This window comes from Pseudopodoces humilis, chromosome 5, assembly GCF_049639895.1.
Source record: "Pseudopodoces humilis isolate 2021_Gansu_Grassland_sample_001 chromosome 5, ASM4963989v1, whole genome shotgun sequence".
NCBI classification, from domain to species: Eukaryota; Metazoa; Chordata; class Aves; order Passeriformes; family Paridae; genus Pseudopodoces; species Pseudopodoces humilis.
This window is the reverse complement of record NC_142204.1, coordinates 38,627,039-38,650,751: the sequence shown is the minus strand read 5'-3', so window position 1 is coordinate 38,650,751 and position 23,713 is coordinate 38,627,039. Positions and strand designations below refer to the sequence as shown.

Genomic DNA, 23,713 nt, shown 5'->3' with positions numbered 1-23,713 from the left:
TTTTTCTAGATATGATTGCCACTTCTCACTAAGTTGCCTCTGGCGATGCAGATGATTAAAAAATACCTGAAATTACCAAAGCAAGGAAAGACATGTTAGTGAATCCTGGGATTTTGTTTTTCCATTTTGACCCATTTTTCTGTGTAGTGCAAAAGCAGCTTGTTTGCATGTATTGAATTGTGCTTGGAAATTGAACCATTAGTGGCCTTGCTGTGGTTCTGTATCAGGTGTATGGCGAATCTTAAATTCTGAACTTTTTCTAATATCTATTTTAAGATGGTAAACATAAAAACATAAGCCTGTTGATTATATTTTTTTCTATTATTAAAGCAAAGTTTTCCCAGCTTGGACAAAAAGAATGGTTATAACCTATATAACTAACACAGCTGAAAAAGATGGTGGTTTTTCCTTTTCTTCAGACCAAAATAGATTCAAACATATATTTGATTATCCAAATATAAATTCATAAATTTTCAGAAGAATAATTTTCCAAAAGAATCTTGTTCCTTCTACAATTAAATTTAATTGTTTCTCATGTTCCTAAATTCTCCTAAAAATACTTCATGATACAGTTGTATTCAACTGCCTAGTCTTTTGAAAATGTAAAATGCCTGATTTGGGGAAATTTCTCACCTGTGAGCACAGAACTGATGCTTTGCTCCTTCCAGGTGGAAGAACAGTCTGGCTCTCATTTATCAATTAAATAAGCATATATGGAGACTTTAAAATCTGTGACTTGATTTCATATTTCACTCTGGGTTGAAGAAAGAGAAACAGATACAGATAGAAAACAAGGTGTAAGATTGAAACCACTTCTTAATGATACCATATTAATTTTCAACATTGAAAAAAAGAATATACTGCTTTTTTTTACTGAAAGGAAGAAAACCTCAGTCCTCATTTACAAACTCATGGCAAACTGGTGACTGAATTGCCCTATAGATTTTCAGACTGACCATTAAGGTCTGAGGCTTATTTAATGTTTTTACATTCCACTAACGCTATAAATAGGGAGATAGTAGAATGCTGTTTTTAAAATACCTTTATTTGAGATGGGTCTTTTTCCCTATAATTTGTTTTTTACTATAATGTGCAAGGTAAGTTCTGAGTAGAAAACCCAGTGTTTTTGGAAAGAAGTAGTATTCCTTTTTCTGGCCTGTCCAACATGCTCTCTCTCATAGTCATTGTTGCATATTGTTTACAAATCTTTTTTGAATAGTTAGCTTCACTTTCTCTGCAAATCCACTACCTTCAACTTCCAGGGTTAACTTTCACTGATTTGACCTGGTATTGCAGGAAACACTTTGTATTTTAACAACAGTTACTCAGACCACCCTGCTTGTAGAAAAATCAAGGGTACCAGAGAGTCATGGAGGAAAGAGTTAAGGGTGCTCCTCTGAGGTGTTTAAAAATGAACAAACAAAAAAACCACCCAGCACTCATCTCCTCCACCTTAGTGCCTGCTGCCACAAATACATAAGCATGTGAGAACCTTCATGGGCTTGATTAATCTAATTGAAGACCCAAGTAATCCCAAGAAGCCTGCAAACACTCACATGGGTAAAAATATTTTTCACGTGACTGACCTTCAGTGAAGTGTCAACTTCACCTGTGTGGGAATTCACAACTGACCACACCACTCCCTCATGGCTGTGACATTTCTACACTACAAAGATGTATGATGATGTCACTTGGCTACATGCCATGTCTGAAATCTGTCCCCAAGCCAGTACTTCTTGTACTTGTCTGTTTGTTTTACAGCTTCCATGAAAATAGGGAGAACGTACCCAAATAAGAATTTGTGTATTGTAGTCAGATGCAAGATTTTTGCAGACTCTTGAGGGACTCTTTCTGTTAGCCATGAAGAGACCAGAAGCAGTCTTTGGCATGACCTAGGCAGTGCTGGGAAACGGAGGTCTGGGGCCATCAGCTTGGTCCTGAGTGGCTCCTAGGTGACCATGGAAGAAGGCTGCCCATCCTCTAAATAATACTGTTTAAAGTTACTAGTCGCCTAAAAGAAACTTCTCCCTATCCTCCTCACCCCTGAAATTCCTGGTAATTTCCAATTGAAAATACTTCTGTGGGTGAATGTTGAATGAAACAAAAGGAAAAATGGGTAGCTTATCTGTCACACCCAAGCCTCTAAATGCACAGCTGCCATCCTAAGCATGGGATAGTTAGACAGTGCTTTTGGTTAAAAATCCTAAATACAACAATTGCTATTAAAGTCAAATTTTGCAGTGTGCTTAGTTTTCAAGTACCTTTTCACTGTATCCCTCAAAATTTGCCACTGCCCAAAATTAATGCTAGTACAAGTTGAATTCTGGTAATGCAGATTGGACCAAGAAGTTAGTCTGGATTGACAATTTATGTTTTTCATACATGGTATGTGAATTAAGCTTTTGTTTCTCTATGATACGTATGCGTGCTCTCATTTTCATAAATCTGAAAGCTTACATTACATTAAAAGTACTGAGGAAATGCAGCTGGATAACTTACTTTGAAATTTTGGCTTTAATAATTTCAGTAGCTTTACCAGGTTAACACTGCTTCACTGTCAGAGGTAAACTTTATTTTTTTGAAAATAAAGCACATTGAACAATAGTTTTGATTGTTACTAATTCAGCTCACTTCTGGATTAGCAGTGCTAACCAAGTTTCTGTATTATTTTTCTAGGCTTCAGTTTCTCATTTGCATTTCATATTATCTTCCTGATATTAATGAGCTAATATTTGTGGGTATATGTCAGGTTTTTCCTGCTGAAACGACCAAAATAATTTTCTGTAAGATCACTTTTGAATTCCCTCTGGAAAGCAAGCAATCCAGTGAAGTAGCCAGTTTTCATGACTGGAGCGTCCTGCATCAGCTGTAACCGGTCCTGATGTGGAGCAAAAGGAAGGCAGGTGTCCCAAAGCTGCTGTGGTGCAGACATTCCTGAACATCTGTGGAAACCCTTTGGTGTTCTCTAAGCTTATTCTCAACAAAATGGTTGGTTTGGTTGTTCCAGAGGTCTCTCTTCCCTTGGAAGGCCAGTTTACTTTCTGGTGGGCATCACAGTGTTGGTTTTAAAAAGGCATTCTATTGTTTATTATATAGAATTGTTCTTGGAAAAGGCAGTTAATTACTGGCACTTTCCTGGAAGAGCTGCAGTCAACATCCCAAGGACCAGCACTAGGCTTGTGCAAGGAAACAGGGAGGTGTGAGCCCAGGCCCGATGAGCAGCCTGGGTGGCTGCCCAGCCTCCAGGTGCCTGACCAAGGCAGGGGTGTTCTCTGCACTGGCTGTACCAGGTGGGTCAGCTGCAGTGGGCCTCAGGTAAGGCTGTCCCTTGGCAGTGGGGCAAGGAAGGGCCCAAAAGAACACGCCTGAACCTGTTCTCCTACAGTTGAGATTTTCATCCAGACATTGTACGCCAGCTTTCTCAGCCCTGGTGGTTCGTGGGCAGCCTGTGGTCCTGGAGCCAGCATCCCCACTCCTGCCCTCAGCAGGTAACAGCAGAGCTACAATCTTCACAACAGGCCCATTTTCATTTGCTACAACAATCAGGCATTGATGATCATTTTTCACTTCCAATTGATCCAGATAAACTTTGAGTTTTGGCTGAGTCATTTGTGCAGTTCAAAATCTGTGAGATTACCTGGTGAATGCTAAGGACCATTCCCAGTTAAGATGCAGCTTCAGCATCTCCCCAGCTGTGGATGATGTGGGGATTGGATGCACACAGGAGGACTAACTCAGTCCAGCTCACCCAGTGAGCTGTTGCCTTAATTTCCATCTGACAGGGCTTTATGTACAAGGGATTGCAGGGAGTTGAACCAAGTATGGAAGGCCAGCTGTTCAGGAGGTAATAGAGAAAGAAGCTACAGCTCATTTACACTGAGAAAGCAGAGCTGGAGGTTCCCTTTCAGGTGGTAAGTCACCAATCAACCTGATTATCATTTTATTTTTTATATTATGAAAACTCTATGCAACAAGCCTCCACCATTGGAGACTGCTGTCACCACAAGTGCTGGAAGCAAAACCTGATGGTGGGAATGGATGGACAGAGCCAAGGACTAAGCAAGATGAGTTCAGTTTCTAGTATAAACACCTATAGCAGGTTTAAGTAAAAAACCTGTAGTCCCTGGCTCAGAGCTGGTTTACTTTTTCAGAAACCCTTTGATAACCAGGGCAGGCTACTGCAAAGCAGCTGGCTTGAGAGGAGTATGGTAGTGCACTTGTGCAAGCAAGGACAATATTTGCATCCATCTGTATTCATGGCACAGTGTGGACTCTTAATAGCCCTCCTGCCAAACCTTGCTCAGTAGTCCATTTGGAGAACCTATGGATCAGCTTCATTTATAAAAGTTTGACATTGCACTCTGCAGCAGGAAAGCGATTGAAAAAGGAAAGTGCTATTTCCCAAACTTCTGTGTTTCTATACCTTCTTGTCTGCTGTGTCATCAAGTTCAGCTGTCAGCTCTGAGGCTCACATTTTGTTCTACCTAATTGCCTGTGATAAAGACGACAGAATACAAATGTAAGTATTGCTTATGGTACTTTGGCACCAAAGAGTTTGTTGCATTGCCACAGTGGGAAATGCTGGATAATAACCAAACTTTATTTGCTAAATAAATATATTTCCTTGAATCAGCTGCTTTTCTTGCAAAGCTGCTTGGAAGAGACCACTTCTTAGGGTGAACCTTCAAAGGTCAATACTTCCTGTTCAAACCAATTCCTGTGTGTGATAGCTATCATCTTGCTCATCTCTAATCTCTGTCCCTGCTGTGCAGATGCTGGTTTTGGGGCTGGCCAGAACACTCTACCCTGCACCCCACAGAAGTTACCATTTGGCCAATTCTCATCATGTCCCTTCTTAATTAATAAGGTGAAAATAGAAGCTGCCTTCTCACATGTAGATATTTAATTCCTTTAATTTCAGATCAGTTTCCTGCTGTGTAGATAGAGACGTTGCAGACTTTGATGCCCAGGGGTGCTGAACAGGACTTTAAGCAAGATCTCCAGGACTTAACCAAGCCAGTGGTGAGATGTTGCCTTAGAGGGGCGCCACAATGCACCCAAAGGACCCTACCCACCCACCCACCCTCTTCCAGATACTGTACATTGCATGATGGTACCCAGTATTAATCCGGACTAGCCCTCCACACAACAAATCTCCAGAGTCAGATAATCCCGTTGCAAGCTGTCCCTTTCCACCCCCGGAGGGCCCTGAATTAGGTCAGACAGGATTAAATTTGCATTTTATTTATTTATCTTTTTCTTTTTTTTGTTTTTTTTTTTCTTTTTTTTTTTGCGTGCTAGTTACACGCACACAGTCAGCCTCGGAGGAGGCGGGGAGGGAGGCGGGGAGCGGCGGGAGCTTTAGCCGATGGCAGTGGCTGATGCCCGGCGGCGGATGCCAGCGGCAGCCGGGCGATGGCGAGGAGCCGGGCGGCTTACGAGTACACGGAGGCGGAGGACAAGAGCATGCGGCTGGGTTTCCTCCTCATCGCCGCCGGCTTGCTTTCCCTTTTGGGTTTGGGCTGTTGCTGGCTTCGCCCGGCGCTGCAGGAGCGGGGCGGCGGCGGCTCCGCCAACTGCACGGTGCTGGCGGTGCGGCAGCTGGGGGAGCGCTTCGCCTGCACCTTCTCCTGCGGGGCCGCCTGCCGCGGCACCGCCCGCTACCCCTGCCTGCAGGTCCTGGTCCGCACCTCCCGCTCCTCCGCACCCGCCCTGCTCCACGAGGACGAGCGGCAGCTGCGCACCAACCCCAAGGTGAGACCTGCGGACGCCCTCCTCTCCCGAAATGCGGGGCGGTGGTCCCGTGGTGGTGCCCATTCACCGCTCCTGGCGCCCGCCCTTCTGTTCGGTGCGGGGTTTTCTCCTTTGGGAGGTGGGGGTGTGGTAAGTGAAGTGCGGGAGCATCCGTCCGAAATGCCGCTCTGCTTGTTGCTCAGCAAAAAGTAGTGTATCTAGTATGTCTCTATAGTGTATATCTATAAATATGCTATGCACTGTACATCTTTTTTTATATATTGTGTTTATATATATACACATATATCTATATATAGATAGCGATATCTATCTATCTGTCTGTCTATCTATCTATCTATCTATCTATCTATCTAGCATCTCAGGGAAAGTCTAGGCTCGATACTAGGAAAAGGTTTTTCATCCAGCGGGTGGTTGGCCACTGGAACAGGCTCCCCAGGGAAGTGATCACAGCACCAAAACAGACAGAGTTCAAGAAGCGTTTGCTCTCAAACACATGGTGTGACTCTTGGGGCTGTCCTGTGCCGGGACAGGAGCTGGTCTTGATGATCACAGTGGGTGCCTTCCAAATCGGGATAATTTATGAATCTATATAGCATAGTATAACATACTGTGTATAACGTATAGTGTACTACATAGTGTATTACACTGTAGTGTATACTATGCTTAGTGTGATTCGTGCGCACACACACACACTCACACACTCACACACACTCTCTCACGCTTCTCCGCGTCCAACCCCTTTCCCAGTCCGTCCCGTCCGCGTCCGGAGCGCAGCTGGCGGGCGGCAGCGCAGCGAGAGCGGCCGAGGCTCCGCTGCCGTTCCCCGGGCCGGCCCGCCGGAGCCCCGGGACGGCCGTGGGGAGACAAGGAGAAACTCCTGCTGCCGGCGGGTAGGTCTGTGTGCTCGGGCAGTGCTGCGTTGCTCATCCCGGAGGGTGGTGGACTTCCCAGTGCCGCTCCCCAAAGCGCACGGAGAAATAAATGTTAATGGAGCCGCTGCTGGCGGGGCGCTGGGGAAGGGGCTGCACCAGAACAGAAGTTTCCTCCGTGCGGTTTTGATTCTTAAACTCCTCCATCACCTACACGAAAAAGGACCAAATGAAAAATTTGTGAAAGTTGCATCTTCCAGCAAGCTGGGGAAGTCTCAAGGCGATGTGTGACTTGTGCTTTCTCTTTCTTTAAAGGCAGTTATTCTGCCTTCTCCTTTGATTTTTTATGCTGTGTAAAGATGGTCTTGACAGCACAGACCTGAGTGGAGGAGATCTTATTAAGCAGTTTGAAGAATTAAAAAAATGCATTGGAATCCTCCTACTCCTGAAAGAATTTGAAATTGGGAGTGTACTGGAGAAGGAAATTTCAGCTCTTTGACCGAGATGTGGATGTACCATAGTGCCAAGGGCTAAGGGCTCTGTTTGCAGGGCTGGGAAGCGTGCTTGGGTGTCAAGCTGGGATGTGCAGCCTCACATCTCCTCAGTCATACTTGTGCTGGTGTGCTCCATCCCTTGGAAGGCAGGTTAAGTTTCACACTCAGGGCTTGGGGGTTGCTTTTATCCCCTTGGCAGCTTGGAAAGGTGGTTGGGGTAAAAATCAGCAGAGTAAGTAGCAGGATGGTAAATCTGACAGCATCTGGATTAAATTGCTGGCACCGCTCAGAGGTGATGGGTGATTGAAGCTGCAGTGCTGGATGGAGCCCGATCACAAAGCAGATGAAATGTTGGACTGTGAGGGAGCTTTGCAAATCTTTTCCTGGGAGCGCTGCTGCCAGGCTCCCTGTGGAGAGGGCTGTGGCTGCAGAGGTGTGCCGAGAGTGCCCTGGCTGTCCGAGCTGCAGGACTTCTCTAAACATCTCTCCATCTGCAAGTGGGCAGGGGGGAGCTCTAAAATGCAGGAGAAAAGTCACCCCTTTGCTATGGGGTGAAGAGGAGGTGGCTCTGCAGAGGGTGCAGCATGGCTCTCCCCGAGCACAGCCTATGGCTCTTGTGGCCATCTCCAGCAAGGAGGGGAGCTGGGAGAAGGGAGGGAAGTGCTGACTGCCAGCAGAATCCCAGGGCTCAGCAACTCTGGCAACATCTGCAGGTTCAGCAGCAGCTTTCAAATTGGACCGTGGCAGCAATACCTTTCTGAGCAGTCCAAGTGTTTTGTTTTGTTTTGGGTTTGCTTCTTAACCCTATTTTCTTCTGCATTTCTGGAAGCGTGGTAGGAAGAGAAGGATTGCACCTGCCCAAGGGCTGAATTGCAATTGCAGGGAAACACTCTGAGCTTCAGAAGTAATGTCTGTAAATGTCACTCAGAAAGCTATTTTTATTTAACAATTAATTTTATGTTAACTCTTAATAACAAAACTCTTAATAACAACAGGGCTGTTGGCTGTGTGTGGTACTTTGCTGCTTTTACAAATATAATCTGTATCCTTTACCTTCCACCTTGCATCTCTAGGTGTGGGCTGTTTGCCCTGGGATATTGATTGCTGAGAATTAAATCTGATTTACCAGATGTGATCAAGCAGAAAGGATGCCTTTTTTTGATGTAACAGTATTCTTTGGTAGTAATTGAATTTATCTTAGTGGAAAACTCTGTAGAAAAAAAAGTGCTCTAATTATTTTCTCTACTTTAAGAAGCTTATGTAAAACAAATACAAAATAAGAAGAAAAGTTGGTTAGGTCTCATCAGGAGAACATACCTTTGTAAGGGACTGAACTCTGTATCTGTTGCTTTGGTTCTCCCATTTTTTCCTTAGTTCAACATCTGCAGATCCAAACAGTTATATTCTCCTTTAATGTTTGATTTAAAATCTCACTGTTTTTAAAAGCTTTCAGGATTTTATGCTGAAATACATTAGTTAGAGCCACAGAGTAGGAATCTGCTGGATTTAATGATCTGGATCCTGTATGTATTTATGAACAAACACTTAGAGAGCTGTTTAACCCTTCCTGTTCCCATCACATTTTTGCACTATGCTTCCTTGTGTTCATGCACTTAGATGTACACATAACATGTTAATCTGTTCCAACTAGCTAAAAGGGAATAAAAAGACCAATTTTGTTTTGAACAGTTTTAAAATGTTACTTTCTCCTTGCATTTCTTTGTAGGGTAGCAGTTTTTCCCTGTAAATCAATAGTGTGGAACAGGCATAGCTCTGGCTCCTTACAACACACAACAATACTAAATCAGTTGGCAGCTTCACTCCCCCCAAAAATCCCCGGCATATTTGATTAAAAATCTACTTTCTGTAGTGGAGTGGGCTGACATATAAACATATCACAGATATGAATGTCTGTTCTAGTGAGGAAAAACCTTTTTCTAGATGCAGGAAAAAGAAATTTTTTTCTCCTCTTGCTTTCTAAGATAATCACATCATTGTACAGCCCAGGATTCATTTTAGCTCTTAAAAGATTATATAGCTGGGTCAGAGTTAATCCAGGAATGTATATATAAAGAACCGGACACGATTACATTTGTGTTCAGTCTGAGTGATCTGTGGATTTTATTTTTTTTTTAATTTTTATTTTTTGATTGCTGTCTCAGAGGAAGAAATTTATTGGAGTGACAGTAGCCTTTCTTCAGCTGCCTTGATGGCAATAATAATCTCTGAGATAAGGCTTAAGAGGGATTAATTCCAAAGTCAATTTGTCGCTATCACTCTCCGGCCATCGGGTACGCTGGTGGCGCATACAGCCAGTGCAGGCACCAGGCCATAGCTCTGCCTGGGGAAAACCACAGGGGAGTCTGTCAGCTGCTAAAAAGGTCTGATTTCTGGTGTTTTAGGCATTTCCCTTCCGACATCTGCAGTTAAGTGTAGGGTTGGAAGAAGTTGCCCCCTGTTTTGCCAAAGAAACTCTTAGGGGAGTGGCTGGTTAGACAGATGTTAACAGCTGTGCAGCAGGACCTGGTTCTCCACATCTTTGTCTCCAGGCAAGGGAGCAAACCAGCTGCTGCCCCTTGTCTGCATTCCACACCTGCCTGTGCTCCTGTCACACTTCTCTGTGTAATGGCTCCACCTGACAAGCTGATGTGCAGTCATCTCTTCTGTGCTCCTGTAAATAGAATTTGGTTTAGTTTTTGGATTCTCGTAAATATGAACCATGAGGAGGTTTCATAACAAAATATAACTTCACAATAATTTTGTGAGAGTCTGGTGCCTCTGGTGAAGCATTAGATCTGTGTTTGGGCTGGTACCTGTGACAGGCAAACTATGCAGATGCTGCCTAGCAATTCCTCTGGAAGCGAGCCCAGGGGCCATGGATAAACCCTATCACCCACTCATCTCACCTGGGGCACCACTCCGTGCCTCGAGCCTCTGTGAGGGGTCAGGGTTTGATCACTCCGGGTGGGTTGTGCTGATGATGATCATCTGCACTGCCAGATGCAGGTGAAAACCAGACACAGAACTCAGCTCCAATTCCCTCAGGACACTCAGCTGGGAGGGTGAAATATTTTGTACTAAAGATGAACAGGTCCACCTGCTCATGTCCTGCCCCAGTGGGATGGTTGTAGCAGCACTTCCTCCCTCCCACACCTTGAAGGTAACCCAGTAGTGAACGCAGACACACACAAAGTTAGGAGACTCATATATTGCTTGGTGTGGTGGGTTGATCCTGGCTGGACTTCAGGTCCCCACCCAAGCTGCTGTATCACTCCTCAGGGAGAAAAAATATAATTAAAGGCTTGTGGGTTGAGACAAGGACAGGGAGAGATCACTCACCCTTTATGGGAAAAATTCACCCATCATGGGAAAAATGGACTTGACTCAGGGAAATTAATACGCTTTATTGCCAATTAAATCAGAGAAGGGTACTGAATAAATAAAATCAAATCTAAAAATGCCTTTCCACTACCCATCTGTTCTTCCTGAGCTTAACTTCACTCCTGGTTTTCTTTACCTCCTCCTTCCCACCAGCACAGAGGGACAGGGAATGTGGGCTGTGGTCAGTCCATCACACATCTGCACACCTTCCTCTTCACACTCTTTCCTTGCTCCAGTGTGGGGTCTCTCCCACAGGAGATAGTTCTTCATTATCTTCTCCAGTGTGGGTCCTTCCCACAGGCTGCAGTTCTTTATGAAGTGCTCCAGCATGGGTCCCCTACAGGATCACAGGTCCTTCCAGGACCCTGCTCCCGTGTGGGCTTCCCTCAGAGCCACAACCTCCTCTAGGCATCCCTTTGCTGTGGTGTGGGGTCCACCAGGGCTGCAGGTGGATCTCTACTCCAGCACATGTTGTGGGGCTTTTCCACACCAAACAAATGGTACATGCTCTGTCCCACAGCTCTCCAGGAGCCAGGAGGATGGTCCTCCATGTGTTACTTGGAAACTGAGTTTGAAGTCGTGCTCCTGAATTACCATGGTTTGTCTTCTGTAAGGCTGAATTGCTTCTGCTTTGAGCCAGGATGTCTCTTCACCTTTGAAACTTTCTCGTAGTCTACGAAGTCTGTCTATTTTTATTAAAAATGTGACTGAATTTGGCAAGAATTGATCTTTGAAAAGAACAAAATGCAACCTGGAACTTAAACCATGGTCAAGAGTTCATGAATCTGTTATTTCTCTGGGATATGGAAGAATATCTGCCCTCATGAAGTGTTCAGAAAGACCAGGAATTTTCCCAGGTATCTGCAGGGAGACTGAAGTGGGAGCATCCAGCAGCAAAGACAGATACAAATCCTACAAAACCTTGGTGTAAAGATGCATTAGCTGTTCACTGACATTTTTACTGTTGTTCTAGCTTGCTTTCAGTTGGCATTTGTTTATGTTTTGATGCCAGTATTTCATGCCGTGTCTTGTAAAGGAGTACTACAGAATTAATGTTTCTGAAACTGCCTACTGCCAAAGTGGATGTTATTTCACATTCATCCATCAACTCACAGTAGCAAAATTTGTGTGGATATAATCCCTTTTATCTGCCTGATGAATCTGCTTTGGAAGGTGATAGAGTCAAGCAAAGTGCCCTAGGAGTGTGCTTGGGAGGCTGAGTAAAGAGAGATCCCCCCTACGTGCATTGGAAAGGGACAAAAAGCACCTCGGGTTGGTGGGGACTGTGCTGGCATCCTGGGGAGGCAGCCAAGCTCCAGTGTTCGTGCAGCAGCTGATACATTCACACTGGGATTGCACCTTGGGTGTTTTCTGTGGCTCAAGTTCTTTATCACATTTTGTTGCTGTTTCAGGGTGGCCCCTGGGATTCATATTTGGACAGGGACCACTCCTCTCTTCAAGATTGTTAATCCCCGATGGGCTGAAGCAGCGAGGCCACATCAATTTATGGCAAGACCCTGGGTGTCTCCTTTGTGTTTTCCACATGAAGATAAAGAGGAAGAGGTAGAAATGTGTCCAGCATACTTTCTGTCCACTGGGATTACTTGTGCAGAGAACGGTGTGAAGTTTGAGTTACGGAAAGCATTCACTGTTGTGCCCAACTTCCAGGTGTCCCTCCTGTAGGCACTGGCAGTACTCCCATATGCTGTCCTGCTTTGGCAGGAGAAAATACAGAAGTGTTGACTGGAGAAACTGTCTGTGGGCCCCTTTACATCTTCCAAACCGAGAAAAATCCCTGCCCTGAAAAACTCAATTTTTAATATCTTCATACTGAGCTAGCAGCACAGGGTCTGATGGGAAAAAATGTGAAGCACTCTGTGATGAAATGTCCTGGGGGACTGTTAAAGCTTGATATTTGTCTTTCAGATGGGCATCTCTTGGGAAAAGAGACCTCTCTGGTTGTTTCTAAGCCTGAAACTCAGGATGGGGCTAATGAGCAGTTCACCAGGGTATGAACTTTGTGAAGGATTCAAGTAATCTTTTGTGGGGGTGGAAGGTCTCTGAAGGATCCAGAGAAAGTTTAACCAGGACTGGTGGGGCGATTGCACTTGCATAGCAGAGGACAGCAGTAGGCTTAGCCAGGAGGAAGAAACATTTCAGAGGATAGAGAAAATATGTGTACTGGAGCCAGTAACACAGGAATGGGAGTTCTCAGATAGCTGAGTAAGTTTTGGCAACATAATATCTATTGGTACTCAGCTGTTTTGTCTAGCTCTGCATTTTGTGTGCTGGCTAAATAGTGGCTGGTTTGGGAGCTCTTTCTAGAGCCCCTGAAAGCAAGCTGGGGGCTTGGGAAGAGCAGAGTGTGATTACAGTCAGTGTAGGCAGTGAGTGCACAACTCGTGGGATATGGTGCCATTTCCAAAGCAGGAAATGCTCCATAAAGGAAAGCATCAGAGTGGAGGAAGTGCTGGACCCCAGGCCAAGCAGGGAGGAGGGGACCATGCTGGTGCTGTCAGGGGGTCACAGCAGAGCCAGCTGTGCTCTCAGGTGTCTTTGTGCCAAATTTTCTGACTCTGCCCAGCTGCTGCACAGATGTGTTTATGCACTGGGAGTGTGGAGAGAAAAAAGGGGGGTGTTTGATGCTTCCAAAGCAGAGAACCAAACCAGAAATTTTGCTGACCAAGGAGTATTATCTAAGACAATAACATTATGTGATAAATCCTGCATTCTGGTTTCTGAAGTAGAGAAATGAGTTGCTGCTAATTTCTGTCCTTCACCATCAGCATTGGGACAATCCTTGTTTAGGCTCCTGTGCACATGGAGCTAAGGGGAGCTCTGTGCCATGTCAACACCAGACAGGAGTCCATGTGAAAATGGGGATCCTTGCATGTGGAAAAGGTAGGTTTCACTTTGGAAGCAGCAAGGAAGGCCTTGCAGATTCTTTCATTCTGAAGAATGCAAGACAGTGGCAGCACTTGCAAGTGCTGACAGAAGTGGTCAGATTTTACATGATCAGGGAATAAAATCCTGAGATTTCTCCCTTGCTCTTGGAATGGCAAACCTTTAAGCTGTTGTATGGTGAACATGGACTTGTAGGTTTGTACATCTTCGGTATAGTGGCCCCTGTGAAACCTCTGCAGAAGGACAGGAAGCACTCACTAGGCACAGTCAGTCATGGTGATCTTTATTCTCATGTTAGAGAGGGTATCGCTCTCCTTGCTGATACTGCCTTCAGGATACTGGGGAGAAATTAATGTTGTGATCATATGTGGGCCCCCAATTTAGGGGCTTCCCACACCCTTCATCTTCTGCTTCCTCATCCTTCCTAAGTAGGAGGCATTTTAGCTACCTTCCCAGTCACTTTTTATTGTTTGCACCTCCCAATTTTAAAGGAATTAAAATTCAGTGTGTGCACCTGGAGCCTTGGCGTCCCCACGTCCTGCAGGGTGAAAAGCCTCTGTGTTATGGGAGGATCAGCTGTGTTACTCAGTGTGGTTCAACCTCTCCTGCCATGATCTCCTGTGTGTATGCCTGGTAAAAACAAGAGGGATTATGCTTGGACACTGAACTCTGATAGTGTTGATACTTGATTCAGTGCACAGTTTGTTTTCTGTTGTTTAACTGCCTGTGGCTAGGAATTAAGGGTGGTGTGTCAAAGACTTGGGAACAAGGTGGGTGTGGGTGTGGGGGTGTGGATGTGTCCCAAAGGGGAGCCTCTGAAGGCCCAGTCCCAAGGGCACCAAGTCGGGGGAGGGATTTCCCTTGATCTCTGGGCTTTGAAGCAGATGTCTGAGGATGAGATCTGCAGATAGCTCAGCTGCATGCTCAACTCTCCTTGACTTCTCTACAGCAGAAGCAGATGATGAACCTTTCTACTGAAGCAGGGCTGTGAACCGTTTTTCTTTTTCCTTGTGATGTAACAGTGGAAGGATACCTTCTTTGTTCAGCGGACATCAGCCAGATATCCCATCATCTGGGAAAGCTTGCTGCACTCTTTGGGTTATTTATTAGCATGGTACTTAACAAACCTTGTGATTATGTGCCTCACTGAAAATACGAAGTTAATCAAATCTAATCCATGCAGCTGGCTAGGAATACATCAAAATGAAATTATCATTTTCACATCCATTATACCAAACCTCAAGATGTTATGAGGTGTTTTGGTTTAAGAGTGGAACAAACATGGCAAAGCCTTTATTTTCTTTCTGAATACTATTATATTCTTTTCCAGTACCTGCACAGAATAATTAGCAGTTGAAGTGACGATCAGCTAATATTTCTTTTCTGTTTCTTTGGAGCTTTTGCTTATTACTCTCTATCCATTTCAGTCACGCTGGTATCATGAGGAAAGCGCAGAGAAGTGATGCCCTGCGTTCCTGAGCACAGCAGTAACTCTGTTCTGCAATGTGTCTTGGCAGTGTTCATACATCCCTCCCTGTGCAAGAGACGATCAGGAGAACTCTGAGAACGTCACGTACAAGCAGAAATACTGGAAAGAGAAAGTGGGTTCTCAACCATTTACATGCTATTTTAACCAGCACTTGAGGTGAGTAATCTCCATTTGGCTAGGCAGGAGTGCTTATGCATCTGCTTAACAGCTGTCCATTGGTTCTGCTTGAAAATACAGATAAATGCATGCATATGTATATACACACACAGAGACCCCCTCCAGGGCAATGTGGTTTAATCACACAGAGCTCACTGGTGCAGAACTTTGCAAGACAGCTCTGTTGATGAAAAGCTATATGGAAAGGAAAGGAATATTTTTACCACTTAAAGTAAAAATACAAAACTCGGAGAAAAGTTTTCTTTAAAACATGCCATTTTTATAGCAAAAAGCATCTTGGCTTTTAACACTCAGATGGCAGATTTCTGGTGTGGATATTAGCATTCCTTTCCTTCACAGAAAAGAAACCCTACTGTGTTCAATGGGAAAAGTAGGGATCAGTAAACACTACAAACTAACTCAGTAATTGTGTTCATAGAGGATTAATGGGTCAGATATGTGTAGTAAACAGCAACAGAACTTCCAGGTTTCATGCATGCTTGCAGAGTAGAAAGCTGTAACCTAAAGCATCTCCCCATCTGTTTCAGTTCTTATTTTTATTGCCAATGTTGATGTGACTTCAATGTGTGTGAGGGTGACGTGTGGTTTCCTTCCTTCACTAAACAGAAAGGGGAGGGAGTCCTTTTTCCTGTCTCTTTCTGATGGTGATAAGCCAGGAAATAAAAGGTAATGTGGCTGCAGGAGGTTAGTCCTATCCCACAAACACTTGGGAGTTAAATAAATGAGGGAATAGCTCATGACTTGCAGGTGCAATTCAGGGCTCAGTGTGTGAGTGTTGGCACCAGATATTTCAGTTCAGAAAGACAAACAGGAGGAAAATGGATGGCAGGTGGAGAAATGCCTGACTCTCTTATGGGTGTCCTGCTGAGTACCCTGGGGGCTTCTGGTTTGTCTTAGGCTGGCTATAATAGTTGTCTCCTTGGAGAGATTGTAGACCCAGTCAGCATGCCCAGGATGCCCAGTTCGTTGTCCCTGGTTAACTCTTTGCAGAGGGACGCCACCAAGAATTTGTAGCTAATTTTTTCCCTTTAGAGGGGAAAGAAGCATTGCTTACAGCATGCAGAGGTTAAAATTTAGGGTACTCTGTGTGATGACATCAGACCTGTCAGGGACCTTTTTGGGAGTCCTTTGGTCCACAAGATGCTAATGTTTGCAGCTGGTAACCAGGAGTTGAGTCATGATTTTGGTTTTTCTGGGCAGGCAGGTGTTGCCTGTTCCTTGTACTCCTGAGAATTGGGACTTGCAGCACCCACTGCCCAAGTGAGCAGGAGATTCAGAAACATGGGATTGTCTGCAGGAGAAGTCATGGCTAGGATACATCTAAACTAGTGTGGAAAGTGAAAATTAACTTTTTTAGTCAGTGGAGAGATACAGGAACCTTATATGTTACCCCAAAGTAAATACCTGATACAGGTCAGATGCCCAGAGATGTTTATTTCTCTCCTGCAAAGGAGTGCAGGGTGGTAGGTGTCCAGAGCTGTGTGAGCTGATTCTCACATTACATTTTGGTGAAGCAAAGACAAAGCTTTTCTGAGGCTGCCTGCTGCCTAGTGTCTGACATTTATGTAAGCTGGCACTGAGGAATTGTGCAGCACTCAGGAAGGGTTTTTTTTTCCCTAAAGATGCTGAATCCTATACTGCTAAAAGTTCTTGCCAGCACAATGGCTGCCTTGAAACATTGCCTTTTGCTGATCATACAACAATTCATACACAGCATAAGAGAGGCTTGCTGCCAGAGATACCAGAAGATAGTCTAAGCCAAAATGTGTACACCATCTATTTTCTTCTGGAGATAGCAATGAGCTTTGGGAGATAAGTTCTGCTGACTAGGAATGTGCTTGCTTGGGTATACTTTTAGAGCAATGATGACTAAGCAGCTTGCAAAAAGAAACCATAACAAACTGAGGGAGAAATCTGTTCCCTTCAAAACAGAAGTGTGCATATTTTCTGACAGTATTTTTTTCACTATATAGATAAGCTAGCTGTTCTCTGTCAGTCTGTATAAAACATACAGTAAACAGTTCCTTAGAGAATGTGGTATTTGTAATATTAATACTCCCTCTTTTGAAACAGCAGAATAAAATTTAGGTAAGTATACAGGGAATGAATGAACATCATCTCCATTGAATTTACTTCATGGTCAGAACTGTTGCTGCATGCAGAGTGTACTGTTGGGTAACATCTCCCTTTCAGTTTGGTGGTTTCAACAGGTTACTTTGAAAAGGTGTAAAAAAGGGGTGCCATTCTTACAGTTCAAAGTTATACAAAAGGGATGAGAAGCAGACTCAGCAATTTCAACCATTCTTAATTACTGTAAATGAAACTGCCCAGCAAAATTAGCTGCCTGACATTTGTCTTAGGGAACCAATGTGCAGCTTATCCTGGAGCTCAGTGCTTAGCTGAAGAGTGAGGTTTTGCTTTGCCACTGCAGGCACTCAACTTTACTGTCCCACTCTTCTCTGACGAGCTTTGGGACAAGGTGTTCAAGCTGCATGGGGAAGTTGCTTTTCTGGATCTCTGGTGAAGGTGTCTGTCTGTTGACATGGTGATACCCCAGTGTGAAGGAAACCCAGCACAGCAAAAATCAGCCTTCAGTGTTTCTGACTCTAAAGGACAAATTCAGACAAAGTTCTCAGGCTGTTGCCAAAGGTTTGAGAAGGCTCTGAGCTCCAGGGTTTTGGTGCTCTGGATCTCACACCAAGTGACCCAGGGGTCTGCCATCATGCCTCATGCAAACAAGGGCCACAGCTGCATGCCCTGAAGTGCCAGGCCTGTGGGAACAGGCAGGATGAGGGAGATCCTGTTGATTTATTTTTTCATGTTCTCATTGACATCCATGGCAAGAACAAAAAGAGAGAAACTAAGATTGCCATGAGCTCAGACCTCATTGTCTCATGCCATGCAGAGACAGGCAGAGCAAGCTGTGTCAAGTAATTTCTCCTTAGTGTCTGATTTATGTGGTGTTATTGCTTGTTAACTCTGGGTTTGTGCCACATGCAAGAACACTCTGTGTTTCCTTTGCTGTGGCACAGCAGGTGAGCCAGCCATACTTCAGCCTCCTCTGTGCTTGCTGCAGGATGCCGTACACAAATTCATCAGGGATTTGGAAAGCAAACCCTGTCAAGTGATTAGTGACAACCTGTATGTTTTTTGGGTGCCCTGCAGGGTCCCCACTTATCTCAGAATAATTATGTGTGTAAGCCAAGGGTGCCCGGGTAGTAGGGCTGCTCATCTGTAAAATGTTGGAACATAAATCTTGGTTTGCTCTGTTACTCTGTTACTTCTAAATTAATTCCCTCCACCTGTGGAGCAGTGCTTGGGCCTGAGGAGGAGAGGACTTTACTGTCAGTAAGACACTGTGCTGCCTCTGCATGCAGCCATCCAGCTGAGGATCTCTGCATCTTGCAACATTAAGGGAAAAAATGACTGCTTGTCAGAGCAAAGGGATGTGAATATCCCTGGGGAAAATATCAGTGTATTGCAAACATCTTTAAATACATATTGTTTGAATACAAAAATATTTGTTAGGTTTCCCTATCCTGTGCCTGAACCTCTGTCAGTTACTGTTGTGTGGCGGAAGGTTCACAGTGTGGTTCATTAGTGATGACTGAAATGTTTATGTGCTTGTAACTTTTTGATCCTATATGACCTATTGAAAATCCCTGCACTGCAGTTCTCCCCATGTTGTTCAGTAATTGCTCTGAAGGCTCTGATGGAGGCCTGTGTTACCTGGTGTCTGCTTGAGCTACCTGGCAGAACCTAACAGGGGTGTGTTGTATTACACAACAACTAATCCAGTTAGCCCTGCTCAAAGCTCCACAAGGGTCTAGCCCTGAGCTCAAAGTCCTGCTAAAAATAAGTCCTGGTCTCACCTTTTAGGAATGAAAACAAAATTCCTTCTTCCTGGTCTGTACAGTGAAAGGGAAAGCTGTGTTTTCAGGGTTAGGGTAAAGGCTTCTTCAGGATTTTTTTTTCAGTTTGTTTGTTGTTTCACCCTGGGACTGCTGCTGGGCAGTGGTGGTGCAGCACAGTGGCCATCACTGTTTGCAGCAAGAACCAGGTCTGAATGCCTGAGCATGGCTTGCAATCATTGGGGGTTTCCCCCCTTTTGTCCCACTAGGTCTCACTCTTGCCTCTGTTGCTGTTTTATGCACAGATAACTGGTGTTAGGATTTTGGGTGCATCCCCTCAAGAGGCTTTTTATTTACTAAAAACCTGAATGGCAGCATTGCTAGAAAGAAGACTGCCAATAATCAAGCTTAGGGGGAATATGCACAACCCCTCTGCCAACATCTTTGAACTGAAGTACTATATAAAGTCACAGAGCATCTATAAATTTTTTAAAGACACTACTTACAGGAGCAAGGCAACCAATTTAATTATATCTGCTGATTTTCACAGGGAAAAGAAACATGTTTCTAGGCATGATGTACCTCCTTTGGGTTCAAGGTCACTGCCTCAGCACCAGGGAACTGATGCTCTTAGGCCTTCCAGCAAAGACAGGCCTTTGCCATGAGAAGTCTTCCCCTGGGGACAGAGCACCTTTTCTTTTCCATTTCCAAGTAAAACAACAAGCCTTCAGACTGTGGGAGCAGGCAGGTCTCCTTTAAAAAAGTGTAATGAAAAGTCAAAACTTCTAGCTTTGCCAAGCAAACTGAAAGTATTTACATTACTGTGTTTCAAGTGCCAGAAGCACAGAACACTCTGAATTGGAAGGCACCCACAGGGATCACTGAATCCAGCTAATGACCCTGCACAGCACCATCCCCAAGAGTCACACTGTGTGCCCATGAGCATTCTCCAATTGCTTCTTCAACTCAGTCAGGTTTGGTGCTGTGACACTTCCCTGGAGAGCCTGTTCCAGTGCCCAACCACACTCTGGGTGAAGAACCTTTTTCTGATATCCAACCTGAACCTCCCCTGACAACCTGAGGCCATTCCCTTGAGTTCTGTCACTGGACACCACAGAGAAGAGATCAGTGCCTGCCCCTCCTCTTCCCCTCATGAGGAACTACGAGGTCTCTCCTCAATCTTCTCCACACTGAACAAAGTGACCTCAGCCACTCCTCACGAGGTTTCCCCTCAAGGCCCTTCACCATCCTCATGTCCCTCCTTTGGACTCTCTCCAACACCTTAACATCTTATATTGTTGCACCCAAAACTCCCCACAGCAATCAAGGTGAGGCCACACCAGTGTGCAGGGACTCTTGCTGTACCTAAAAATAGCAGTAATACCCATCTAAAGTGAAACCTCTGCTCAAGACTTACTTAAAGGCTTTGTCTTTGATTCTTTTCCACAACGGAAACTTTTTTAAATTACTAAGTCACAATCAGATCTATAATGGGTGTTTGACATCCATCACTGCTACCTTTGGTACCTATGGTTTTCAAAACATTTAAGATTCAGTCAAAAGGATGTCTTCCTTTCTCCAATCACACTTTCTTTCCTTTAATTGAATCCAATTCTCTAGGTTTTTGCTTGTCCCTTATTTTTGAACTAACATCTGCTTTAAAAAAAATACTTAAAATTCAATGTCACTAATAAGTTCAGAACTGTGAAGACTGAGTGTTGCCTACTTATGGCCTCCTTGCCAATTAGCACTGTGTTATTCACAGGTGATGACACAGTAACTGTGAGGGAGCAGGCTCAGACCTCCTGTGAAAGGATTTCTCTGTTCAGGTGCACAGGTTAGTGAGTTTGCACCCATAAAATTAATACTGCTTTATTCAATTTATAGTCTGCACCTGAGCCTGCTTATATATCTGGAGAATTTTGGTTGTGCAGAATTCATGCATTCGACTGCTGAATACACCTGAGATTCTTTTGATATCTTTTTATGCTGCTGAATTTCAAATTTTATATAGCTGAGCTGCTCACAATCAGAATTTTATTCTGCTCCTAACTACAGAAACAAAGAGAGATGCACGGTGCGGCCTTGGGGACTTTCAGGCTGGCACAGTGCAGAGGATTCTCCACACAGAAATTTTGGGTGAGAGACCCCCAAATGCAAATGCAGGTGTAATTAAATCTGGCATCAGACATAGCTTTGGCAGTCTGGCTCCAGTAGCTCCTTAAGGATGGATAAAACTGTATATTTGCAAGCATCTCCATTCAATGTCTCACTGAAGGAAAAAGAGTTCTTTCCTCATCCCTGACAGAGAATTATTTCTTAGCGCTACTTTCTGGTCAGGACAAAGCTATTGTGAGAGAGACAGCACAGCCATTGAACAGGTATCTGCTCCCATGTGCCACTCTGCTAGGAGACCTTGATTCCCTGGACATTTTGGATGAGCCTGGGTTGCCAGGATTTCAGGCTGTGAGGTTTGTTGCTCCAAGAAGTGAGAGTCAGGTGGTGCTGGCCAAGCGACATGCGATGGGAATGATCAATATAAGTGAGGACCAACGTGAGTCAAGACTATAGATATTTTTATAGTTGGAGAAAGTCTGTTTCTCTCCTTTACAGATAGTTTTCCAGCAAACTGTGTGTCTCTGGCTGTAGATGGGAAAGCAAGAGCAAAATGCAAATGCTGCAAGATTAATTTAATAACTATTAAACTGCAAGGGAGAGCAGAAAGAGCCAGAGCTGAGGAAAACCTGCCATCCCATTTCCCAAACAACACCCCAAACTTGGAAGAGGCAGATGGACAGCACACCTTTCAGACACGTGGCACAGATAAATTTCCAAATGTCTCAAGATGTGTCCACCTGCAATTCTCCTGCTCCCTCTGTTTCCCTTTGGAAATGCATAAACCTGTCACAGACCCCACCAGGACTGTGTATTAGATGCTGCTGGTGGAGGCAAGGAGGTTCAGACCTTCGTGGGAGTCTTGCCAAGCTGTCCCCGTAGGAGCTGCAGAGTCTCCTGAGGCACTGCTGTCTGCAGCGCCAAATCACAGCTCATTGCCAAAACAGCCACTGCTGGGAAGGAGCTGAGTGGGGAGCCTTGGACACCCCGGGGCAGGTTGAAGTTCTTGTGGGGATAGATTTTGTGCAGGCTGCTGCCTGCAAGTGCAGCTGGGCTAGCCTGGGCTACCAGCTCCCTGCCCAGACCCAAACCACAGCCAGGGCTTGCTTCCTCAGGAGCCTCCATGTAGCCCATGGACACAGCAATGCTCAAAGCTAAAAGCAAAGCTTTAATTACTGTTTAAATCCATTTCACGGGGCTGATAACATTTGAAGTAGAAATGCTGTATAAATGTATAAATGCTGCTTGGTACTGTGTGTTAGCCAGAGTGGTTTTGCAATCCATGGTCACTGTGACACTGTATCTCTCATGGCTGTCTGTGATGACCATGTTCCCTGGAAGATGTAAAGCACCAACACTTTTTTTTTTTAATTTTTTTTTAATCCAGATGAACTTGTTAGCCTGTAAACACTGCAAGTGGAAAGCTCTCACAATCTGCCATGAGTGCTGGTGGCAAAAGTCTAGTGCAAGCAGTGAATGAAATGGTCCACTTAGCCTTTGGCAAATAAAGCACCTTTACTCTTACCATGTTAGATGACTCCCACTTATGATGAATTGATGATATTATATTGATTTCTATTTTCTCCATCTTCTGTTCCACCTCTTCACAGGCCGGATGATGTGATGCTGAAGCGCACCCATGATGAGGCTGTTCTCTTGCACTGCTTCCTCTGGCCTGTGGTGACTTTCCTGGTTGGAGTCCTCATTGTGGTCCTGACCATCTGTGCCAAGAGCTTGGCTGTCAGGGCAGAGGCAATAAAAAAGAAGAAGCATTTGTGAGTGGCAAGGCTGCTCATGGAAAAGAAAAACCTGCAAGATGGTCTCAGGTGGGGCAACCTGACACCCCTGCAGGGGCACCCGGCTGCATCTCCTTCCAGGGCCTGATCTGTGGTGGAGTTGCTCTTGTCTCAGGATTGTTCTTGGGAGATTTCCCCATGAAATGCCAGCTAGATGCTTCTTCTGCTATGGCACTAAATAAGTATATTCTACCAAAAACAAAGAGAAAATCTACATGCATCAAATATGCTGTACACTGCACCAAATATCCTGTGTGCTGTTAGTGCTGAAGAGCAGCTACCCAGAAATTGAGACAGTTTATAAAACTCCCTGATGATGTTACTTTCATCTCCACAAAGTGATCTTTGCTAATGTTTAATATTAAATATTTAAAATATTAACTTTAGATAGAACATATTTCCAAAATAATAAAATTTTATTTTTGGGGGGGTTTTAACCTTTGGGTTTTTTGTGGGGGTTTTTTTTGTTGTTGTTTTTGTAGGTTTTTTTCTTTTTTTTTTTTTTTTAAGCTGTAAGGCAAACGTAACATTGTGCTGATTTGGTTTTTTTTTCTGCTGTGTAGAACTTAATTTTAAAATTCAAACTTTACTTTCTGTTTAGATAAAATCATCATTGCCCATCCACTGTGATGAAATGTAGAAATCTCTCAGAAGTACTACTTCTAAAAAAAATGAAACATTATTGGAAAAGATGATTAAATACTGGATCTAACTTTATTGCCTCAGTGGTATTCAGTCCCTACAGTTTTTCTTGTCCCCTCTCAGATATCCTCTTCACGAATGCTCCAGGTGCAAAGATTTTACAGGTGATGGTTTTACATGAATATGTTTTACCAGCATCTTGCCCAAATAGTGGAGTGCCTGAGTGCTTGCTGAGGAGAGC

General features: G+C 44.4%; 1 protein-coding gene across 1 annotated transcript; it reads left to right on the top strand.

The window, feature by feature from the left end:
- The first annotated feature begins 5,365 nt into the window (after positions 1–5,365).
- On the top strand, positions 5,366–23,444 carry KCNMB4 (potassium calcium-activated channel subfamily M regulatory beta subunit 4). Its single transcript, XM_088055620.1, has 3 exons — positions 5,366–5,754; positions 14,920–15,047; positions 22,645–23,444. The coding sequence occupies exons 1-3, from the start codon at positions 5,416–5,418 to the stop codon at positions 22,811–22,813; spliced, it is 636 nt and encodes a 211-aa protein (XP_087911746.1). The 5' UTR covers positions 5,366–5,415; the 3' UTR covers positions 22,814–23,444.
- Positions 23,445–23,713: the final 269 nt, after the last annotated feature.